This window comes from Taudactylus pleione, unplaced genomic scaffold (genome assembly GCF_031769625.1).
Source record: "Taudactylus pleione unplaced genomic scaffold, aTauple2 ptg000711l, whole genome shotgun sequence".
NCBI lineage: Eukaryota > Metazoa > Chordata > Amphibia > Anura > Myobatrachidae > Taudactylus > Taudactylus pleione.
This window is the reverse complement of record NW_028285113.1, coordinates 12,572,999-12,598,287: the sequence shown is the minus strand read 5'-3', so window position 1 is coordinate 12,598,287 and position 25,289 is coordinate 12,572,999. Positions and strand designations below refer to the sequence as shown.

General features: G+C 45.6%; 1 protein-coding gene across 2 annotated transcripts in view; it reads right to left on the bottom strand.

Moving 5' to 3' along the window:
* CUL5 (cullin 5) overlaps nucleotides 1-25,289 on the bottom strand; it is an 83,077-nt gene that overhangs the window by 51,418 nt on the left and 6,370 nt on the right. For both annotated transcript variants that reach the window (XM_088456754.1, XM_088456755.1), the window contains exons 2-4: nucleotides 7,396-7,505; nucleotides 6,813-6,912; nucleotides 2,103-2,279 (exon numbers count right to left, since the gene is read on the bottom strand). In XM_088456754.1, coding sequence (XP_088312880.1) covers nucleotides 2,103-2,279; nucleotides 6,813-6,912; nucleotides 7,396-7,505 — 387 coding nt within the window. The remainder of the gene's footprint in view (nucleotides 1-2,102; nucleotides 2,280-6,812; nucleotides 6,913-7,395; nucleotides 7,506-25,289) is intronic.

The following is a 25,289-nucleotide window of genomic DNA, read 5'->3' as shown; positions in this document are numbered from 1 at the left end:
GCAAATGGACAAAAGATATATTAGGGACGACCATAGGCCAGCGGCAGCAAGACTAGCACAATTTGATCCCAACCTTGCATTGCCCATCCTAAACAAGCAGGGTCCAATGTGACAGTCAGGGCAATGTAGAGATTAAACTATCTTACATTAATAATAACAATTGCTCAAATGATAATGAACTGGTTTTGGAAATCTAAGTTTACTGTGGGCAGGTAATCGAAATGCCCTTTTGTTAGGTTTAGTCCTCCTGTGGCAATTATCACCCACATAAAGGGGGTCTAGGAATATGAAAAAGTTTATTGCATGTAGAGCAAATGGTAGGTATTTCATTAGCATGTAAATCACTGAGGAAACCTAAGAGGGGGGCTGGTGTTGTTTCATTAGAATGTACATCTGTTATGGTTTCCTGTGAGCAGGGCAAAGCAATTACCTTCACAGGACATTGGTAAACAAGGCTTTTGTCTATGTCTGCATATAGATTACATATAGGATGCGTAGCTTGCATCATGAACAGCAGTGGTATGCAAACAGCAGTCTGGTCACCAGGTTTGACTAAACATAGGCATCACCATATTTTAACTGTTTTTTGACGAAAAACTGATATTTCCACTACAGCTAGGAGTTCCCAAAATCATAGAAGTATACCTGAGGTCTGTACTCTGGGCTGGTGCGATTTGAGGGCACCTAGGGTGTATGGTTTGGGAGAAATTAGGTAACTGACCATTCCTATATCCCAGAGAAGTCTTGTTTACACTCACTTTATAGCTTAAAAAATAGAGTTTAATGTGAACATACCATATTTTGTGTGGTTTCTGCCCAGGGAAAATTATGTACAGTTATTTGTACTTAAGTTACATATTACATGGGAGGTCTTAGTATGTTCCCTGGGTAAATTAACAAGCCAGTCAGTGATCAGGGATTTAGTCATGACATCACTATGAGAAAGGGGGGGTTTGATAAAAGGTATGGTAGCATTTTGCTTTGTGTCAGATTTGGGGGATCAATTCTAAGTAGAAGCCTGGACCTGCATTTACTACCGTTTCTCTTGGCCCAGAATGAGCACAGTGTAATTCTGTGAAAGATTCTCCTTTGTATTTTGAAAATGCAACACACATTTGTCTATGTAGTCTGTAACCCTTTTTATTTATAATAATTTATTTAACTAAGCACTGTACTCCCTTTTGTAAATAATAAACTATTCCTTTATTAGTCTATTTTTATATATGCTCCTGAACCCAGTCTTTGAAGATACTATTAGATCACTAAGATTACAGTGTAACTATTATTCATTGCTAGAAGCAGGGAGAGACCAATTAACTGAGTGTTAATTTGTGTCGCAGAGACTGCGCAATTTTGTGATTGAGTGTTAGGGGACCTGTGGCCCTTTTGTGTATTCTCCATGGGTGGTGGCAGTACAGAGGTGTATGGTATAACGGACAGAGTGATACAATTAATATTCTATTATATTCGGCTCGGCACTCGCTGCATCAGGGCTTGGGGGATCTATGCGATTGCAGTCCTGACGTCGTGCAGTACCAGTCGGGGTGATACAGTCCTTGGCTACGACCTAGTCAGTGCCAAGTCAGGGATCCCTATTGGGGTTCCTGACATCCAATTATACACAATAGCAGTAAATGTAATAAAAGCACATGTTAACGTGTAGCTATCAGTCAAAAATGAAAGTAGAAGAAAACAACAAAATCACCTGTTATAAAACTCCATGTGAGATTCTATTAATACATGAGAAGCTGAACATTTTCATATTACAGACACCTGAAACCTACAATTAAACTCTGGAATTCTACAACTATGGACTATAATTCAAGAACAGAACATGTAAACATGAAATAGTGAATATGTATACAACCAGCTCTGTCACAGTATGAGAAATTTTACACATCTGTCAAAATTAGAAGATGCTTTGTATTTTACTTTCCCGAAATAGAACATTCCTCGTGAATAATTGTTTCTAAAACAGAAGTTGGTATTTACCATTTAGAAAAAGTAAGTGAATGACAAGCGATCTTGGCTTTTCTCTACTACAGGAGTACAAATAACCATACAAGTGCAGCCTACTACATTCCCCCGACGACATATCTTACCTTTCTGACAATACTGTCTTCTACATTTGATTTCTTGTTACTTCCTTGTTTCCCCATTAAAGTGATTTCTAGTTGACAGAAGGGTTTGGGTAGGATGTCGCACTGGGTGAAGAACTTGCGCCATTCTGCGATATATGCTTTAAGCAGAGCAGTGTCATCTTGGTGACTCAATACTCTCTAAGGCACAACAATAAAATGCACAGATTACATGGTATTCACAAAGTCAGAAAGCATGACTACAACTCAGTATGAGAATAAGCCTGTATGTAGGGCGGGAGTTGCTGGTAAGTGCTTGGCATATTAGCAATGAATGGGATGCACCAGAGGAGAGAGTCTACTGAAGCAATGAATACACACAATGGAACTACACTAGCCAGCATGACTACTTACAATGGAGGATACATCTTTTCTCTTCTTCCCTTTTTACCTTCTAATTTTGCAGTTGTTTTAAACAGGGCAGAATTCAAGGGCCCTCCATCTTCAGTGACTCATTTATTGGCTTGTATATGCTTCTCTGCAACCTTTACTGAAAGCCTTGCATCTATTTGTAGTTTTAGCCTTGCTTCTATTAGGCAGAGCACTTTGTTATTTTCATTCCCATGGACTATAACACAACCTGACTGTGCTCTCCACAATGGGTACTAGTCTATCACAGACAACTTTCTGTATAATCCATCCAGTATGTGGAGAAGATGATTTAAAAAGAGAGAATCTCCATAGTGTAATACTGCATTTATTCACAAAATGAATAAAACAATCACAAAAAATATACAAACGATTTTAAAAAGTAGACAAAGCAAGCAAATTGAGGAAAGTCCTCCAAGCGTCCCAGGTGAACTCCAAAATTCTCCAAGTGAGGTCCCACAATATTCCCAAGATCAGTGTCTCCCACCAACGCGTTTCGATACATTTGGTGTGTATCTTTATAAATGCCTGTTTGCCTACTTTGATTGTAGACCACCGTTTTTGGTAGGGGAGCCATTCACACGTGTCCAAGGATTATATAATCCATATAAACTGTATTACGCTGTGAATATATTTAATTTTCTTTTTTTCCCTGAGAGTTATCATTTGACTGGAAAACTCACAAGTGGGGTACTTGGAGAAAAAGCAGTTGCTTAGAGCGCCGAGTGGATCAATTTGGTGATATTTGTTTCATTGTTCTTGTCTTGTGGGTTATTAAGGTGATACCACTACACCAAAAGGTCTATAGGCAGCTTCTGGTATAGCACACTTATCCTTCACACATTTCTTTTGTATCTTTCTGTATAATCCAGTACAATGGAAATAAACCACTCTGCCTTATAATATAAACAAGGTAATAAAGCACAAACGGAATTTTAAAAAGGTGAAAAAATCTTATAATTGAAGTATGCCGTAAAAAAAATAAAAAAATTTGGCAAATTAAAGTCCATCCTGGTAAATTTGGAAGTAATTAGGTAAATATATTTTTAATGGGGAAATGAACTGTATATAAGAAGTTTTGGATATAAATGGAGATGAGAGAATTGGTGCATACTATAATATAAATTGTACTGTAATACCCACTGGCAATTTTTTCTACATTAAAGCAAAAAAAATAAAATAAAAAAAGACAGTGCAAACAGGTTTCAAACGTATTTTAGGGTATTCCAGAATTCGAACATGTAATGTAATTTATGTATTACATGTTACGTAACCTATCTATATAATAATCGAAGGTGACCTCTCTGTCATGCACAGTGGAAGCGTGCCACAAGAGCACCCTCTCTCTCCCAACAGCTCCTACCACAGCAACAGAGTAGTGACAGACCAGAAAAAGAGGTGTTGGACAGGGGTGTGGCAGTGGTATCCTAGATCCATTTCACTAGTACATTGTATTTTACTAACCTCCTCCCTCGACTATCCATAAACTACTATACCGAGCAGCTCCCAACATAGAAATTCCATATACAACATTAAAGCAGTGGCAGAAAGAGGTGTGAGCGGAAGGACCAATAACAAGCATGAATCTCTTGACAGCGGCATGTGATTGGTCATACCGCTCATGCCCCCGGCCATCAATGGTCAGCTAAGGCTGTGAGAAAAGCCAGAGGAGCACTTAGGAAATAATGGCCCTCATTCAGAGCCGTACGCTCTGAGCAGAGCGCACGCTCTGAATGAGGGCTGGCCTCCATGAGAATGGAGCGTCCTCCTGGACGCTCGTATAGCTGTGGGTCACCACCCACAGGCTATACGAGCGTGCAGTTTGATGGCCGAGATGGTCGTGACCATCGCGACCATGGAAACTGCGAGCCGGAGCCTGCGGTTGAGGTTTTAAACCGCAAGCTCCGGAGTGATTTTGGCTCTATCAGAGCCAAAATCACTCCCACTGACATCACTAGTGATGTCAGTGGGCCGGCTTCTGACGGGAGGCGTTCCCGTGGGAACGCCCCCGTCAGGGAGGCACGCCCCCGGCACGCCTACCAAAGGGGGCGCGCCGTCAATCAAAATCGACAGCACGCCCCCTTTGATCAGACACAACGAGCGAAGGACTTTCCTTCGCTCGTCGCGTCTGGCGCATGCGCACGACGGAGCTCCCTCCGTCGTGCGCATGCTCAGTCCAGAACATCGACCCACTTGCGAGCGGACAGCCGCTCGCGAGTGGGTCTGAATCAGGCCCAATGTCTGTATGGAGCCGCACGGAAGCTCGTTAGGGGCGGAAATAGGTTAATAAAATATAACACGTAGGTGGGTTCTGCAGGTTTAAACATATGCGTTCTAATCATTCCTGTAATTGCCTTGTTAGACCAGTTACTGGGCACAGTTAATGCTGACCAACAACCTAACCCAGGGCTTGACAAATATTTCTAAAACTTAGGAGCCAGGATGAAAGTGAAGAAGCCAGAACCCCCCTTCCCCCCCGGGAAGCATTACTGAGCACCTACGCCCCTGACAACCAACTCCCATGGCCACACCACTAACGGGGTGTCCCAGTAGTAATCCCCCCTCTGCAGTGCCCCCAGTAGTAATCCCCCCTCTGCAGTGCCCCCAGTAGTAATCATCCCTCTCTGCAGTGCCGCCAGTAGTAATCCCTCTCTGCAGTGCCCCCAGTAGTAATCATCCCTCTCTGCAGTGCCGCCAGTAGTAATCCTCTCTCTGCAGTGCCCCCAGTAATAATCCCCGCTCTGCAGTGCCCCCAGTAGTAATCCCCCTCTGCAGTGCCCCCAGTAGTAATCCCCCCTCTGCAGTGCCCCCAGTAGTAATCCCCCCTCTGCAGTGCCCCCAGTAGTAATCCCCCCTCTGCCGTGCCCCCAGTAGTAATCCCCCCTCTGCCGTGCCCCCAGTAGTAATCCCCCCTCTGCCGTGCCCCCAGTAGTAATCCCCCCTCTGCCGTGCCCCCAGTAGTAATCCCCCCTCTGCCGTGCCCCCAGTAGTAATCCCCCCTCTGCCGTGCCCCCAGTAATAATCCCCCCTCTGCCGTGCCCCCAGTAATAATCCCCCCTCTGCAGTGCCCCCAGTAATAATCTCCCCTCTCCAGTGCCCCCAGTAGTGGTTCCATTATGTAGTGCCTCTTTATTCAGTGCCCCCAGAAGTGCCTCCCCTATGCATTGCCCCCAGTAGTAGACCCCCCTATGCAGTGACCCCAGTAGTAGACCCCAATATGCAGTGACCCCAGTAGTAGACCCCAATATGCATTTCCCCTAGTAGAAGCCCCCCATAGTATCCCCAGTAGCGGCCACCCCCACCTATACAGTGCCCCTACAGTAGCGGCCATCCCCAACTATGCAGTGTCCCTACAGTAGCGGCCACCCCCACCTATGCAGTGTCCTTACAGTAGCGGCCATCCCCCCTATGCAGTGTCCCTACAGTAGCGGCCACCCCCACCTATGCAGTGTCCTTACAGTAGCGGCCGTCCCCCCTATGCAGTGTCCCTACAGTAGCGGCTACCTCCACCTATGCAGTGTCCCTACAGTAGCGGTGATCCCCCCTATGCAGTGCCCCTTAAAAAAAAAAAAAAAGCAACTAACCTGATCCACGCTCCTACCGACGACCACCGCTGTCCGCTTCTCCTGGTCGCTCTGCACTATGGGAGAGACGTCATGACGTGACGTCTCTCCCAACCTGCTGCGGGGTGAGCCGGAAGGTGGAGCTCATGAGTGAGCTCCAGCCGGCTCACTCCGTGAACGACGCAGCAGCCAATGAGAGTCTGACAGACTCTCATCGGCTGCTATAACAAACATACAGCTGCCGCTGACGGCTGTATGTTTGTTACTCTGTAGTGTGGGCCAAGCTCGCGGTCTGCACTACAGGGCCCGGGGGTTGCTGAAAACCTGGTTCCCAGACAGCCAAATCTGGTCGCCATGGCGACCTTGCTCCCGGGTTTTGTCGAGCCCTGACCTAACCTATCTATAGCCAACTAATGCATACTGGGCTACAGCATGGTACATACTGCACCGATGTAGTTTGGAAAAAGTTCTCAACACAACAAGCTTCAGAAGTTCATTTAAATAAATAATTTCTCGAATTTCCTTAAGGTAGGAAATGACATCTGCAAAGCGGCTGCTCACTCACACTACTCCGACCCTGTGCAGTCGGTCATTTCAGTATTCAATACAAATACATATTTGATAACTAAAATTATATTTTAAATGCTTATTTTAAATACTTTACTATGTAAGTAAAACTGCTCGTTAATCAGATTTAAAAATAACATGGACAAACAAAAAAGAACATATACAAAACACTCACGGCTTGAGCTTGCTTGATAAAATCTAGAATGTCCTCTTTTAGAGCCTGATGGATTTTAGCTGGACCCTTGTCATCCCATAGGCAAACTGCGTGCACATCCCTAAAACATAAGGTAAAATCCTATATAACACATCAGGTGGGGAGCAGAACAATTTCTACATAGTGCATGAGGAAGTCACTGAGGAAATAAGGGAACACGTTAAGGAAAAGGGGGAAAAATACAAATATATATTTTTTTAAACGTTAACCCCCTCCCCCCCAACACCTAACATACTTTGTGCATAGTGCCTCTTGTTAAATATCTGCACTTATGATTAAAGAAGGTTTCCTGAAATGTAACACTTTTCATTTACTGGAGGTACTGCCATCATTTCAATTCAAACACTTGAAAATCACCCTAAACCAAACTACATTGAACAGTTTTTTAAAGGGACAGTGACATTTCCACGTAAAAATGTGCATCATAAGTAATGGACAGGCATATATATGAGAGGCATGCTTGAAATGATCTTCTTTACTGAAAACCTCGTCCCATGGACACATTTCCAAAACAAACGTATTAGGGCAATATCTGATGACGTACGAGAACAGATCGAACCACTGCTGCTTTGTGACGGACTCCTGGCGTAAAAGTTTCAGAACGATCGGTCTCATGAAATCCCATTTGTCTTCAAACTGAAGGGAACCTTTATTCTGCAAAAAAAGAAAACAAACCTCTTGGAACACTGGAGCTCTTAGTGACTGTTTTGCACACTCTTCAAATTATTAAGAAACATATTTGATTAATCCTCGTATATAAAAATTCATGTGTCTGTCTGGTTATGAATTCGGACAGCCCTGCACAGATTGGGATGAAGCCAACGCGAGATGGTCTAGTTGGATCCTGGACAGGTTTTATGGGGGGGCTAGGGTCCCAGTCGGGCCTCCAGTTGGTGTACGTTGGGCAGAACTTTGACCCGGGGAACCTGTTCTGAACCTTCAACTGGATGGATTTGGCCGAAAACTTCACAGAGTGGTAACATTAGATCCCAGAAAACATACTAGGGGGTTGAGGTCCCGGTTGGACCACCTGTTGGTGTATGCTCGGCAGAACTTTGACCCGGGGACGCTGGGTAGAACAGCCTGTTCTGAGCCTTCCACTGGATGGATTTGGACGACATCACATAATAAAACTTAATAACTTGAAGATTTAAACCTGGGCAACGCCGGGTACTTCAGCTAGTTATGGATAACTGTATTGTCTTTTTTTTTTTTTTTTTTAATTAAAACAGAAAGCAGCAAAAATGCCAAATGCACATCCATCCGGGTTTTTACTCTATAGTCAAGCATTATTCCCACCACAAGGGCTCAGTCCCAATTATTATTAATAGTATACAATTATGGCAATGCTTCCTGAAAAAATATGAGATATGGTAAGAACTTACCCTTGTTATCTCTATTTCTACGAAGTCCATAGGGTTCCACAGGATACCTTGGGGTATAGGTGATGACGTCAGTCTTCAGGCACCACAGAGTTAAAGTTTTCAGCCTCCCAGGATGCATCTGGGTCCCTCTCCTATACCCCGCCCCCGGGCCAAGGCATCTCAGTTACGTCACAAGCCATAGGCCGGAGGAGGAGAAGAAAGAGAGAGAAGAAAAAAAATCTGGACACTCACAAGAATCACATTCTCACCATAGGGAGACGGAAAAAACGGTGACCAGAATAAAGCCCATCTGCAGCACAGGTGCGACAGGGCGGGAGTCCTGTGGAACCCTATGGACTTCGTAGAAATAGAGATAACAAGGGTAAGTTCTTACCATATCTCATATTTTCTACTTCAGGGTCCATAGGGTATCCACAGGATACCTTGGGGATGTCCCAAAGCAGTATCCTTTAAGGGTGGGGACGCTCCTGTGCTGAGAGGAGAATCCGCCGCCCGAAGGAAGCATCCTGAGAGGCAAAGATGTCAAAAGCGTAATACCTCACAAAGGTATTGACAGAAGACTACGTAGCAGCCTTGCAGATCTGAACTGCAGAGGCACCACGTCTAGCTGCAAACGAAGGACCCACAGACCTAGTGGAATGAGCCCTCACCAAGGAGGGAACTGGAAGACCTTCATGAAGATAAGCTTCTGAAATTGCCATACGAATCCAGCCTGCCAAAGTCTACTTTGAAGCAGGCCAACCCTTTTTACGGAAGCCATAGAGGACAAACAAGGCGTCCAACTTCCTAAAAGAAGAAGTGCGGTCAACATAAATTCTCAATGCCCGCACAACATCCCAAGTGGCGTCACCCACTGAAAGTCCAGGTGAATTGAAAGCCGGCACAACAATTTCTTCATTGATGTGAAAACTGGATACCACTTCGGGAAGGAATCCCGGACGAGTGCGAAGCACCGCCCTATTCCTATGAAAATTCAGAAAAGGGGGTCTACAAGAGAGAACCCCTAAATCCGACATCCGTCTGGCCGAGGCAATGGCCAGAAGGAATATGGTATCAGCTGTAAGCCATTTAAAGTCCACTGAGTCCAGTCGTTCAAACGGCGGTCCCTAGAGAACTCTCAGGACCACAGCCCAATTCCAAGGCGCCACCGGTGAAGGAGGCCGGCCTGGGGAGGACAGCTGACACACTGTGGCCAATCAGGCAGAGCAGAGAGGCTGTGTGCAGCAGGGGAGGCGCCGGCTGTGAGACAGGGAAAGCGCGCTCCCCTGGCATGCATTTAACCCCTGGGACGCCGCAGCGCATGCCGCTCAGCAGCGGCCCGCTGTCCCAGGGGGTAGTGGAAGCGCAAGTTGGTCGCCTGGCTCCACGCTGCAGCCAGTCCCCAGGGAGACCCTGCCTGGGGACTCAGGACCATGTGACCAGCGGGGACCCACCGCGGGACCCCGCTGCTTACCTGCATCCCCTTGGATCCGGCCATGGTCCAAAACATCTGGGGACACCGCTAGCCGTGACCCCAGATGTCTACCAGCATCCCCGGATCAGTACCGGCGTTCTGGTACCGACGGGGTGTAGGGGAGACGGCATGGACGTCAGTACTGACTGTCCATGCTGTACTCCCAGTTGTGCAGCCAGCGCTGCCTTTAAAAGAAACTTCAGGGGCTCTTCATAGCCCCCCTCTGCACAGTGCCTCAGACTCCAGCCAGGCACCGACGAAACTGAGATGCCTTGGCCCGGGGGCGGGGTATAGGAGAGGGACCCAGATGCATCCTGGGAGGCTGAAAACTTTAACTCTGTGGTGCCTGAAGACTGACGTCATCACCTATACCCCAAGGTATCCTGTGGATACCCTATGGACCCTGAAGTAGAAATACCAACATGTCTGTATGCTGTGCAAATAACCTATTCTTCTGCTGCATGGAATAAAAAGACAATATGGCCCAAACTTCTAAAAGTAAATTATATTGAAATATTGAATATTATTTGAATGATTAAGGCTCAACAAAAAACAAAAACAACAACGCATTTCACCTCCATGCTGGAAAGCTTTTTCAATGCACGGCAAAAACAGCTGTAACTCCAGTTATCAGCGATCACTGAGGTCTACTGTAAATGTGTTCTAAATGCAAACTCAGGCCCGTATTCAATTAGTTTTGCGCGTGCGCGATAAAGTTTTGCCTGCCAGAGTTTTTGCCTACATTGCGTATTTTCGCCACGGAAACTTATCGTGCGCGTACCCGTGATTCGCCCTATTCAATTCGAAAAGACGCGAAAACGGAGACATGCGAAGTCAGAACAGGCGAAAAGTGGTGTCTGAATCAGGGAAATCAGCTTGAACCCCCCAAAAAGATGCGGAAACATTGGGGATCAATGTAGTGGTGTCCGTTTAGCCCTATTGAAACAGTTTGGGGTACTTAAATTCACACAATTGACCTCTAATTAGCGTCTTTACACAAGTGGTGAAGAATGGCATAAAGCAGTATTTTTAGGTGAAAATAAGTAGTCCTTTCAAATTTGGGGCACTTGAAAATGGGTGCAAGCATATTAAAAGTTGCTAAAGTGAAGTTATAAGAAACAAAAAAGCACCTTCAGCACACAACTGCAATCAAAAAAACACCTCACCCATACTTGTAGACCCACCAACAGTATATTTCACTAGTTTTTATATTTGTACCCCCACTTTGCACTTTTTCGCCCCCTTTTTCAAAGTGCTTTTTTGGGGTATTCCTCTTTTTTGTAGTTTTTTTTTTACGCAGTTATCCTTTGGGGGGCTGTCCCAAGAGTGCTGAGTGGTTTCCCCACCTTTGCACCGCAAAATAGCGATTTTGCACTTTTTCCTCCCCCTATTCAGAAGCAAATCTTTTTCGGCCATTACATTGCATTACGTTTTCACGTACGCGAAAAGTGTTTGCAATTGAATACGGAGATAAGCCTATATAAATTCGAACAATCTTGTCCTGGCCTTTACTACAGAGTACAGCCGCACCCAAGTGAATTTTTTTGGATCTCACTGTATTTATCCAAAATAATGCACTACACACAAAAAGTTTTCAGGAAACTGTTGATGCAAACAGTTACATCTTATCGTGAAGTGGACATCACTCAAATTGGATCACTAATATCCCCTTAGGTCAATTTACTCGTATCAGACGCAATTGCACCCAAGAGTCTGATTATATAGAACAAGGTAGGAAAATGAAAGACCAGTTCATAGCCAAACAGTACGACCCCACTTTGGTGGAAATGGCTTTCCAGAAAGCACTCACATTAGATAGAGAACCCCTATTGGTCTCAAAACAGAGTAAACAAAAAGAAAAATTAGATAACAAATATCTGACCTGTATGGTCACCCAATACAGTAAGGGCTCAAACTCTAAAAGGAAAATACTACAGAGACATTGGCATGTCCTCTTACAGGACGAACAACTAAAAGAGCTCCTTCCCAACAAACCGAACCTTGTATTTCAGAAAGGCACATGATCTGAACCGCACTCTCAACAAGAACCATATCCCACCTAGAATACAAGTAAAGAAAACCTTGACTAACTTAAAACCACAGGGGCGATTCTTCCACTGTGGACATTGCCAGACCTGTAAAACTTGTCCGATAACTACCAAACGTATAAGTTCCTTCACATCAACAACGACAAAGAAACAATTCAGTATCAGGGAACACATCACATGTGATAGTGCAATGATCATCTACCTGGCGGAGTGCCCCTGTGGTCTCCAATATGTAGGGAGGACCACCAGGAAATTACGTGTGAGGAGTGCTGAACACATGAGGAACATCCACATGGGCCTAATGACACACAGCTTGTCAATCCACTTTAGAGTGGCACACAACAATAATCCTATAGGTCTAAGATTAATAGGCATTAAAACAATCACACCAGTTGTCGTCACTTGGAGCGTGTAAATGTGTATTCACATTAGACGATATGCATGATTTGTCATCATAATACTCAAATAAGCAACAGGGCAGCAGAACCCAAGGGTTGGGTGACATTGGCAGTAGATGATGGTGTAAGTAAGGCAAGGAAGAGCACACAGAGAAGCTATGTCTGTGATAGCGTTGGGTGACATTGGCAGTAGATGATGGTGTAAGTAAGGCAAGGAAGAGCACACAGAGAACTTATGTCTGTGATAGCGTTGGGTGACATTGGCAGTAGATGGTGTAAGTAAGGCAAGGAAGAGCACACACAGAAGTTATGTCTGTGATAGCGTTGGGTGACATTGGCAGTAGATGATGGTGTAAGTAAGGCAAGGAAGAGCACACAGAGAAGTTATGTCTGTGATAGCGTTGGGTGACATTGGCAGTAGATGATGGTGTAAGTAAGGCAAGGAAGAGCACACAGAAAAGTTATGTCTGTGATAGCGTTGGGTGACATTGGCAGTAGATGATGGTGTAAGTAAGGCAAGGAAGAGCACACAGAGAAGTTATGTCTGTGATAGCGTTGGGTGACATTGGCAGTAGATGATGGTGTAAGTAAGGCAAGGAAGAGCACACAGAGAAGTTATGTCTGTGATAGCGTTGGGTGACATTGGCAGTAGATGATGGTGTAAGTAAGGCAAGGAAGAGCACACAGAAAAGTTATGTCTGTGGTAACAGCTGCTCCAAGAATGAAGGCAATAGGTTTATGTCTTCAAGCACGTATGGACACTTATGTCCATGTTTTTCTGAACAGTAGTAAAAAAACTAAATAAATAAAAGACAATACGTATCTAAAATGAAGTAATGTTGCTAACTTTTAGGTTATATTTATTATTTGCCAGTGATGCATAAGACAGAGAAACAATCAAATTAGTTCTACTAAAAAGAAAAGTGTTTTTCAGCTTTATCAGTGTTCAGTTAACAGACATATGCAAACATGCAGATATTTCTACTACAGCTGTTTAGAGAAGTGACACTAAAGGTGGGTACACACTGCAAAGATATATCTGCAGATTGAGTTATCTGTAGATGGGATGTAGTTATCGCCGGTCTCAATCCCCACACTACAATTGTCACCTATGTTAATCCCAACACTGGGACCCCGACAGGACGCCGGACCAATCATCCAGTGGCGGAGGTAAGTATTGATGCAGCCGGGGATGGGGGGGGTTTAGGTTTAGGGACCCTCCGGGAAGGGGTTGGGGATAGGGTTAGGGAAAGGGTGGTTAGGTTTAGGTACTAGGGGGGAGATTAGGGACTCCCTCCCCCCCCCGGCAGGATTAGGTTTAGGGTGTGGGGAGGGGGGGGGGTGTAAGGCTTAGGCACTAACTGGGGGAGGTTAGGGTCAGGCACTTGGGGAGTAGATTAAGCACCACTAAAGAAGAGTTAGGGTTAGGAGGGGGGGGGGAGGTTAGATTACTTACCTCCGCTGTCGGGATTTCCTCCGCGTCGGGCTGGCGCTGTTGGGTTTTGATCCGCCGGCTACACAGCCGCCGGCATTTCAATCCCATTCCCTGTAGATGATGGTCGTTCATATACACTGAACGACCATCATCTTCTAGACAGCCGGGGTTTCCGCGGCTGCCGCTGCATGTGTCCACACTTGACAATGGACAAATATGTCTGCAGATATATCGGTCTATCAGCGATGCAGCTGATCCGATGCGATTTATCTGTGAACGACAGCGTTCACAGACATATCGATGGTACACACTGGCCGACGGGCTCCAGATATATAGGCCGATCAATTGATCGGACAATATATCTGTCAGTGTGTACCAAGCTTTACTTTGAAGAGGAACAGTGTAAAAATCATATAACTAAATGGCAGAATACTTGCTTGGGCTCTATCAAGCTTTCATTTTGGAATAAATCATACTCAGCAAAAAATTAGAAAGGTTTCACCATAATGTATTTTTAATATACAATTTATAGTTACTTGCCTATCAAGTTTCGTAAATAGATACCAGACAAGCCCTGCAAATAGCCCTGCAGTGCGACCACGTACTGTTCTATAAATAAAACACATCCCCCAAGCTTGCAAACGCTATCACTTTACAAGTGCAACCCACCTAATAGTAGGTTTACCCAATCTTCCAGGCACACAAGGGTTTTATCTCCATTCCCCATGTACAAATTAAAACAAGAAAAACACAAATCAATTCACACTGCAAACACAAGTTTCACTAGCACATAAGCAAACAAAAGAAACTGCTACAAAACTGATACAAAAAGTGCCTTAAAGGCCTACCAACATAAACACCAAATGATAATAGTATGGTGATTTACTTTCCTTCCTATAAATGAGACAGGATATCATGGACTACATAAATACTAAAGCCGGGAACACATCAGACAACATATTAGACTATATAATGTTCGAACGCGGATAGGAATGATGTATCGTCCATATCGCTTAGTGTGTACCCTCAACCGCGCGTTCACGTGCATCATCAGTGACGTCATTCCATTTTATGCGCTGGACGACGTCGCTGACGACTGCATGCAGGATAGAAGGGTATATCACGCAGCCGTACACCGGATTGTGCAATTGTGTACGGCCGCCCGATATATCCTTCCATCGGGCATCGAGATGTCAATTGAAGAAAAAAAAAAAAAACATTTGCTGCAAACATCGACAGGTTTTAAACACTTAAATGACAATTTTTTTCGCTGCAAAACCGGTCAGAAATGTATTTTTTTTTTCTTTTAAATTTAATATAGTTTAAAAAGTATTTTTAAAAATATATTTTATTAAAAAAAATATATATATGCCTAGGGCATTGGTTCCCAAACTTTTTTTGAATCACGGCGCCCTACAGTATCTGCTTTGTTTTCACAGCACCCCCAAGCCAAAAGATTTTATTGAGAAATTCAGAAAAAAATTTAGTAAAATTAAGTAAATTGAGCAAACCTGTCATCCTTAGGTTCAGTTATGTGGTGTTGGACAGGTTTGTGCTTCTGTTTGTCCACATATTACACTGACCATTAATAATTTTATTTGGTGCTGGACCACCAACCTGAGGCATCCCCCAGGGTGCCACGGTGCACAGTTTGGAAACCACTGGCCTAGGGGGTCTCACACCACCCGTGTCCATAGGCCCCCATTATAAATCACTTCCCACACCCCCATTGGCAATAGACCCCCCCCCAAGTGAGCATAAATCACAGCCCCACACCCCTCTCAGTAATAAAATAATGTTTTATAAGCCACACGCCCTATAAAAAGCCATTGTTATGTACCCCCCCAACCAGAGGGTGCAACATATATCAGAGAAGAACAAGACTGAGCTTCCAGCACCATTGATCAGCTGGAGAAGTGATGTCCTTTGGCAGGAAGTAAAAGTTTATGCTCCTACCTTTTCAAAGGGGAACATGTACCTAAATGCATCATCTCACCAGATCATTGAACGAACCTTGTCCAGTAAAATGAAAATCTTGTTTTTCCACTTTAGTGCAAACTAGACTCACAATCTGCAAGGAATGCCCCCAAACCACCTACCTGCCCTCTCCCCACGGGCTGCTAACTTTTGCACAATAAGTCTTGGCTCACAAGTCTACGTGAATAGAAATCATTTGCGCAAAAGTAGTGACATAAAAAAGCATTTGCTCTTTTGTAAAGGACACCTCCAACAGAAAGGTTTACACCAAGCGATGAAAATATAATCAATCAGACAATAGTTTCACATTTACTTTCATGCACAAAACAATGAAAGAAAATGTGGTTGGAGATTCCTTTTAAGTGCAGGTTAATTGGTAAAAAGTGAATGAGATCATAGAAATGCCTGGATGGGACCAGCGTTGAGAGTGTGTGCTGGTTTCTGTAGTGCAATTTTTTGGAGGTCTCTGGGGAACCTGCAGGTGAGTTGGCTCTCAACTTAGATATATTTATGTATGTGCGGTTATCATGTGGCACAACAGTCTGCAATTATATGACCCAGGGTGGGTGCTATTACCATGTAGTGTTAGGGACCCCGGTACAGAGAAGCCTGGACGCAGCCTGGTGCTTAACCATGCATTGCAAATATATGCAACAAAGATCTCTGAATTTCTATTATCATGTAGTATTCAAGTCTTTATGCTGGTTATTTTGCAGCGTGTTGGAGGGAACTTTTTCCTAGTATTATGCACAGTAGTAAATACACCCTAGTGAATGCAGTATAATGTAACCTACGTATAATAAAGCACATGATGATCCAGCCTATAAGTACACCATATTAAAGCACTCTACATATGATAGGATACCCCCACAACAGCCTGGGCCTAAAACTGAATGAGATTAGCATTAGGTCAGGTAAATGCCAAATATATGCTGCCATTGTAAAAAAAAAAATGAAGTTAACCAAGTTATTCACACTGGTCTACTCTCTTGGAACGGCTGGGAGGACTCTGAATCTTGGCTGTTGCTTCCTACCACCCGGAAGAGCATTTAAGTCTCTCATAGCTGCCCGGCACCACCCACGTCCTGCAGTCCGGGGAGCAAATGATGCGATTACACTGAATCGTGTCATCGTAGCCACACTCCCTGTTTTACAATGCCGATACTCTCGACATTGTATAGTGTGTGTGTGTGTGTGTGTGTGTGTGTGTGTGGGGGGGGGGGATTGGGCAACAATGATGTGATCGCGTGGTCCTCTGGACCTCAGTGGGCCAGTCCGACCTTGTATGGGTTATAAGCAGCAGGAGAGTAGTTTAAGTGATAATAATATTGACAAATCTTAACACATCCTTTTATAGTGACTGTATAATCGTTGGATGATGGCAAGGCTAAATAAATTACATTCAGTTATAACACAATTAATGTAGCTCTATGTCTCCCTCTATCTTAAATGGGGAACACACAGCCAACCATCCCGCCGACCAGGCAATTGAGTTGCTAAGTATACACACTTACCAATCGGTCGCTCTATATGTTTGGCTAGACATCACAAGTGGACGGGCATTTAAATGTGCCTACCCAGTTGTGATGGCACTGTTGGCACTTCCTGCAGCAAGCATAACGGGAATGGTCGGTTGGTCGCTCATACACACCAGTAGATGCGCATCTGCCATGCTGCTTGGCCGACACGATATATCTACGATGGTCGTTATTAGTGTTCAATCTAGCACCTTGTGCGCCACAACAGATGCAGTTCCTCTTTCCTGCCTGGGGTGTCGCTCTCTGCTCTGGAGCTTCTAGCACACACTGGTCTGTATCTCAGAAGTTTGCTGGATCCGCTGAGTGTGCTAGAAGCACCAGAGCAGAGTGAGTGACACCCCAGACAGGAAAGAGGAACTGCATGGGCTGTGATAGGTGTAGAGTGCTAGAATGAACACTAAATATATCATGAGCGCACACAAACCGATGCAGTGAAGGATATATTGTTTCTTGGCTGCACAAACTATATATCGTACAGTGTGTGCCCAGCATTAGACAGGTGGGTCTAAAATGAGAAATCTACAGTTCCTGTTGCAAAGGTTACAATTTACCCATCAATGGGCTGGATTCAATTCAACGCGAAGTGAATAGCACCGGGAAGGAGCTCTTCAATCCAGCGCACTGTTAAGCCCGAATAAGGATTTAGTCTCGCACCCCAGTTGGGGTGCGAGCAGAAATCCGACAACCATTCTGGCGCAATGCTGCCCTTAGCCCTGTGGAAACAGCATCGCGCCAGGCAGTTAAGTCGGAGAATGCCGGTTCTCGCGAAAAAAACACCATGTTTAAGGAGCGAGAACGGGGCTTCTCTGACATAACAGCGCGCTGAATTGAATAGCTCGGAGCTCCTTCCCGGCACTATTCAATTTGCGTTGAATTGAACCGTGCCCAGTGTGCTGCTGCAATGATTAAATACTTATATGCCGATTGCTTATAATTGACATGTTGCCTAACATCAACAGTAATTCAAGTAAAAGTGTATATGCAATGTAAAGTTAACAACTCACAACATTCAGACCTGTGCCCCTCACTTCCTGCAATAACACCTTATTCAGTACCAAAGAAGGATGATAAACCTGTGATTATGAAGTGTTCAATAAGAGCAAATCAGAAGACTGTGTTGAACACTTCTTTACTTCTAAAAGTTTAAAGTTGCCACAGGATATCCTCCAGCTAATTGATTTTCTTAAGCATGTTAATATTCATAGTTGCCCAATAGCCTTTCTAATGATGTTGTCAGTTCAGGTAGCTGATTAATGTGGAATGGTGTGAAGGGGACGGGTCTGCTTTTAGTCTTGGCAGGGGTCAGTTTTTATACAGTGTGGGATCTTGAGCATAGGAGCCCAGCAGTTTTACTGGGAAGGCTAACAAGTGTTTATTGCAGAAGTAAACATTTGAATAGAAATATTCTCTCATATTTCATACTTACCATACAAAAATGACCCTAAAATAGTTGTTAGCATTCCCAATAAGGGCTTACATTTGCAACAGTCATTTTCAATTTCTGAATAAACTTCCAGCTCTTGGCAAGTCTCTGCATATCGCCTACATAGGTTCCGGTCACAAACAGCATGTCCAGCTAAATAGTTCTGGGGAGATTTAGAGCTCATGTGACCGTAGAGGTTGTTCATTCCTAAGGCCAACAGCTCCAGTATGCAAATCCCGCAAAGTTCATGTAACACTGTACTTGTCACTGGAGCTTATGGCAGAGGTGTGACAAGTAATAACAGTTCACTTTTATATTTAACTTGCCAGATCCATATTAAATGTTATAGAGGCACGACAGAATTATAGTCAGATGTACACTGAATATACTGTATAAGTACTGTATACAGAGTCCTATATCTATGGAGCGTGTGCAATGATTTTTATAAGCAGTGCTATATGGTGTAAAATAAATCAAAGGCATTCTAGGGAATAAGAAGACTGACAATGTACACCTGTAATTCGTGAAATGTTATATTGGTGCTACAGCCCTCATTCCCTGTTCTGCCAATCCGATCCTCTAATTGGCAGCCATTGATGATCGGTGATCCGTCGGTGGGTCAGGGAAAACCAGCATGTTAAAAATCCCCGCCCTCAATAAATTTTTTGGTCGGAATCGGTGAATCAAGGATTACCACCATGTTGGATTTCCCAGATTCCCCGACCCTGGCAGAATTGGGACAATCCATCGCAGATGCATGGGCGCCATTAAGAGGAAGTGGTTTCAGGTCTTGATCCCTAACGTTTTGTGTATCAAATGTATTTATACTCTGTAATGCCATTATACGAATTAAATTGTAAAAAGGCTCAGCATGCACAAATCAGTCTCATTAAATCTGTTCACACTCATCTGGTCCTGCACTTACTAGTATACTGGGCCTACATTTCTCATTTGGGCTGGAAACGCATGTTGCGGTGGGTCTGTACCTCAGAGACTGCAACTTATAGCTACATATTGGCATTTTTTATGGTCTTCAGTAGATTTCTGGCTTCAGTTAAGATGTAACTACCATCCTTGTGAATGGGTGAGAATAGTCACGTGACGTGAGAAGACTGTAGCATGCTACAATTATGGGTATGTCTCATAAGAGCACGGTATTCAGTCGCAAGTGCAACTGGGTTCATATGTGTACAGCGATTACAAGTAAAGCAAACTCACACAATATTGCTCATCACAAAAAGCTAGCGTAGCCTAGCTTCTAGGAATAAGCCTCTTTCCATTCAAGTTATATGTGCATATGTAAAACTGGTAAAGTACTCAGTGTTCGCAAATACGCGCTATAGTGCGTATCTAACCCGGGATTGAGCACTGGGGACTCCCTTTTGAAAAGTAGCCGGGTCCCCGAGGACGCGCTGTGCTGTGGCCAATCCCTGACAGCTGGCTGCAGCACAGCGTGCTCCCCCTGCAGAGAAAGACACAACGCTGTTTGTTATAGCGGCCAATGAGAGTCAGACAGACTCTCATTGGCTGCTGCTGTGGAAAGCCGTGCTGGGATTAAGTGTCTGATCCCACCATCAGCGCAACTGCAGGCAGAGGAGAGGTGTCCCCTGCGGGACACATCCGTGCCTGGCGCTGGGACTGTGTGTTGTTCCCAGCGCCAGGTAAGCAGCCAAGGCGGGTTCCTGGTGAAGTGACCACCTGGTCCCTTCCACCAGCGTTCAGTGGTAAAGTGGTGGCGGAAGAAGCTTGGCTCCGGGTGCAAGCTAAGCGGAGATCGCCGCCCAGAAGCGGCGGCGGTTGTTTGGCACTGGCCACGAGCCAAACACAGCTCCCGGTCCAGCAGCCAGAAGGAGGCAGACGCGGCTCGATGCGTCATAGCCTCACCCACTAGCGGCGTCTTGTATTGGACGCCGCTGAGTGGGAAACTTCAGTCCAGAGGCGGAGGAGGAGGAGTGAAGACCTCCCGAAGAGAAGAGCGTTGCGGCAACAGTTCCGGTGGCCGTGCAAGAGGCAAGAAGACGGCGTAATCAAGGAAGAAGAAAGGAAGAGGCGGCGCCGCTGGCCAGGAGGGACCAGTGGCAGAAGAATGAAGCTGAGGACCGGAGAGGACTGTGGGGGTGGAAAGAAAGAGCTAACGAAACTCCCCCCCGCAGCCTCTTCCACCGTACTGGTAAGCGGCCTTGGGCCACAGGTATTTAACCTCTCCCTAGACCACCAGGGTTGTCGGGCACTAGGCCAGTGGGATAAATTCAGGCAATAGGCCTGTGGGTATATAGGCGGGCACAAGGCCCGGACTACCAAGGGGGCATTAGGCCCAATTGAAGGTATCTGCCCCCCAAATAGATGTGAGTGACCTGGGCATTAGGCCCAGGTCACTAAAGGGCAAATAGGTGGGCCACTACTGGGGGCAATGCATAGGAGGGTGATTACTACTGGGAGCAATACATAGGGGGACTACTACTGGGGGCACTGTATTAGGGGGGATTACTACTGGGGGCACTGCATAGGGGGGTATTACTACTGGGGGCACTGCATAGAGGGGACTACTAGAGCCAATGAATAGGGGGTCAACTACTGGGAGCACTGCATGGGGGGGGATTACTACTGGGGGCAATGCATAGGGAAACTACTACTGGGAGCACTGCATGGGGGGGATTACTACTGGGGGCAATGCATAGGGGGACTACTACTGGGGGCACTGCATAGGGGGACTACTACTGGGGGCAATGCATAGGGAGACTACTACTGGGGGCACTGCATGGGGTGGGCCTTTAAGCCGGCATGTGGGGAGGCCTGATGCTGTTGGCGGTGTCAGATGGGCATTCTAAGGGGATGTGTGGTGGCATATGGGGACCTCTAAAGCACTGCATAGGGGGATTACTACTGGGGGCACTGCATAGGAGGGATTACTACTGGGGGCACTGCATAGGGGGACTACTACTGGGGGCACTGCATAGGGGGACTACTACTGGGGGCACTGCATAGGGGGACTACTACTGGGGGCACTGCATTGGGGGACTACTACTGGGGGCACTGCATAGGGGGACTACTACTGGGGGCACTGCATAGGGGGACTACTACTGGGGGCACTGCATAGGGGGACTACTACTGGGGGCACTGCATAGGGGGTCTACTACTGGGGGCAATGCATAGGGAGACTACTACTGGGGGCACTGCATGGGGTGGGCCTTTAAGCCGGCATGTGGGGAGGCCTGATGCTGTTGGCGGTGTCAGATGGGCATTCTAAGGGGATGTGTGGTGGCATATGGGGACCTCTAAAGCATAAATTATGATGGGACCCAGAAATGGTCAGATAGGACCCACATATTTTGTCACTCAGCGCGATCACTGCTTAAATCCATACAGCATTAAGCCGGAAAACAGCCTTGTGGGCAGCACTTTAGTCTGATTTGTCCTCGCACCCTCAGGAGGCTAACAGTGGGGTCAATTGAATAGATCCGGGAGCTCCCTCCTGGCGCTATTCAACACCCGCTGCATTGAATCGCCTCCAACTAATATCAACAACTTAAGCATACTGCAAACCAGAACACATTCATGTGAATAACAAACACTGAATATTCAAATATGAAACATTTGGGGAAAGTCAATTATAAGTGAAGCCCGCAATGTATTACCTGAATGGCGCAGGTAAGTACTAAGATAATGGCGGCACATTGCATTCATTCATTGATCCTTTACCTCTCACCACAATAGGGATATGCAGTAACAGGAGTGATGTTCCTCTGCAGTAATTATCCGTGATATACGCAGCTGCTGAACAGCACAAAAAATTGAAATTCCCAGATTGCAGATATGTATTCCAAATCTAAGCTCATTAAAGGGAATGCAATGCACAGAATGGTGACTTATTACTGAATGTAAAAAGCTAACTATAATGTGTTTCAGACTATAGCATCCGGAATTGAAACATATGGATTATTAAGAACAGTAGTGTCATTAAAAAGTAATACTTTGATTAGATCAACCTATCCAGGTTTCAATTACCCCCAAGTTTTCCAATTTTGATTTTATCCTGAATACTTAATGGACCATCAAAACGGACTGCAAATGTAATTTCCTCTCTCATGTAGAGTACGAATCTCAAAAATCCTCAATTTTTTTTTACTTTAGACAAAACCTCTTTTAAAGAGAGGACCGAAATATTTGAATTAAAAAAAAGAGAAAACATTCTGCGCACACTTTCATAGGCTTTAATTTGGTTTATCACATGACTAGTTTTGAAGAAATTAACAGTTCAAGGACTGAGGGGTCTATTTACTAATGGGGCACATCCACTAGACCAGAGGTTTTCAACCGCTGTGCCGCGGACGGTTGTCAGGTGTGCCGCAGCGCTAGAGCCGCCGGTCACATTAAAGAGCTGCGGCCCGGGCAGCGCTGCCACTGAGCTCCTCTGGGAAGCTCAGGGGCACGCCCGGGCCGTGACCTGCCTGAACGTGGCAGCGTGACATCACAGGTCACGCATGCCGCGTTGCCTGCCTGGCCTGCCTGCCCGCCCCAACAGAGTCTCAGCCAGTCCTTTCCTCCCGCTCGCGGCCAGCCAGTCCTTCTCTCCTTCCCGCCTGCGGCCAGCCAGTATTCCCACCTTCGCCAGCGGTTAGCCACCCCTTCACTAACTCCTGCCTGCGGCCAACCAGTACTACCCGCCGGCGACCAGCCACCCCTTCTCTCCCACCCGCCCGTGGCCAGCCAGTACATCTCTCCCTCCAGCGGCCAGGAAGCCCTTTCCTCTTAGCCACCCGCAACCAGCCAGCTCCGCACCGTGGGAACCTGCAGCCGATGACAGACAGGTAAGTCTAAAAAAATTTACATTTATTTTTGATGTGGTAGCCAGTATGATTTGATTTTATGTGTTGTTGTTTTTTTTGTTTGTTTCTGTGGGGGATCCTTGTTATTTTTTTTTTCTGTGGTTGCCTATGTTATTTTTTTTCTGTGGGGGGTCTATTACTTTTTTTTCTGTGGGAGCCCATGTTTTTTTTTATGTGGGGGCCAATGTATGTGTGTGTTATATCTTTGGGGCAATTTTATGTGTGTTTTATTCCTGTGAAGGCCAATGCGTGTGTTTTTTTTATGTGAGAGCCAATGTGTATGTTTTTGCATAGGTCGCGCACGCCGCATCACCGGATGGTGTGCCTTGGCAATTTTAAAATCTTGCCTCGAGTTGAAAAAGGTTGAAAATCACTGCACTAGACGATCTACTCCCTGTCCAATCTCTAAACTATTTTCCCTTGATTTTTTTCCCTTGAAATTTTATCTTTCAGTCTGAAAGATATGCAAACAATTTGCAAACTATCTTTAATAGATCGATCAAGTGAAATTGACCTGAATGTTCAGTCAACTGACGAGACGATCAAATGACCAGCGGGAGCGCGCATCGTTGATCGTTAATGACCAAACACTGCACGATTTATAAACGATTGAACGATAACAATCGCCTGCTAAAATTGTGTAGTGGATGCCCCCCTTAAGCAGTGTTAGGAGACAGAGTGAAAAGTGATAAGGTGCCAGCCAATCAGCTCCCAACTGTCATCTCACAGGCTGTGTTTGAAAAATGACAGTTGGGAGCGGATTGGCTGGCACCTTATCACAGACTTATCACTTTTCACTCTGTCTCCTAACACTGCTAATGCTGGGCATACACTGCCAGATAAAATGTCTGTCAGACCGACAGACATTTCATCTGGCAGCCTGCCAGCCGCAGATGTCGCCGACATACACTGTGAGCGTGTATCAGCCCGACATCTGCGCTCCGCCCCCGGGGGAGGAGACATTTCCCTGTTCCTTCGGAAGGAACACAGGAAATGTCTGTCTGTCGGCTGCGCTGTGCATACACTGCCCGATGCGGCCGACAGTTTACCGGGAAATATCGCATCGGACGGGCATGCTGGACAATCCTGCATGCCCGACCGAGCAATATTCAACCCTCGGTCGCCCCCCCACACGCTACAATTATCGCGGCGATCCGCCGATATCGGGCGGATCGTCCTGATAATTGTAGCGTGTATGGTCAGCATTAGCAAATAGACCCCTTAAGCATTTGAAAACAAATTTTAAAATAAACAAATAAAAGGACTACCCAACAAATTTTACACCATAACTTCATGCTTCATTTGGAGAGGTAAAAGGCCTAGATTGGCTAGGGAGAGACTTTTTCATATTAAAATGAAAGGTGGTCAGAGTTTCACGTGTCTTTGGGTCTGATTGAGCTTCAGACGCAGTTGATTTCACGCAGATTCCCGATGTTCAGCAATTTGCAGATGCGCTGGTCCCTTACTGCTACCCTTCCTACCATGTACTGCTACCATTCCTACCATGTCCTGCTACCATGTACGGCTACCCTTCCTACCATGTCCTGCTACCCTTCCTACCATGTACTGCTACCCTTCCTACCATGTCCTCCTACCATGTACTGCTACCCTTCCTACCATGTCCTGCAACCTTTCCTACCATGTACTGCTACCTTTCCTACCATGTCCTGCTACCATCATGTATTGTACCTTTCCTACCATGTACTGCTACCCTTCCTACCATGTCCTGCTACCCTTCCTACCATGTCCTGCTACCATTCCTACCATGTCCTGCTACCATTCCTACCATGTCCTGCTACCCTTCCTACCATGTCCTGCTACCCTTCCTACCATGTCCTGCTACCATGTCCTGCTACCATAGACTGCTACCTTTCCTACCATGTACTGCTACCCTTCCTACCATGTCCTCCTACCATATACTGCTACCCTTCCTACCATGTCCTGCTACCATGTAC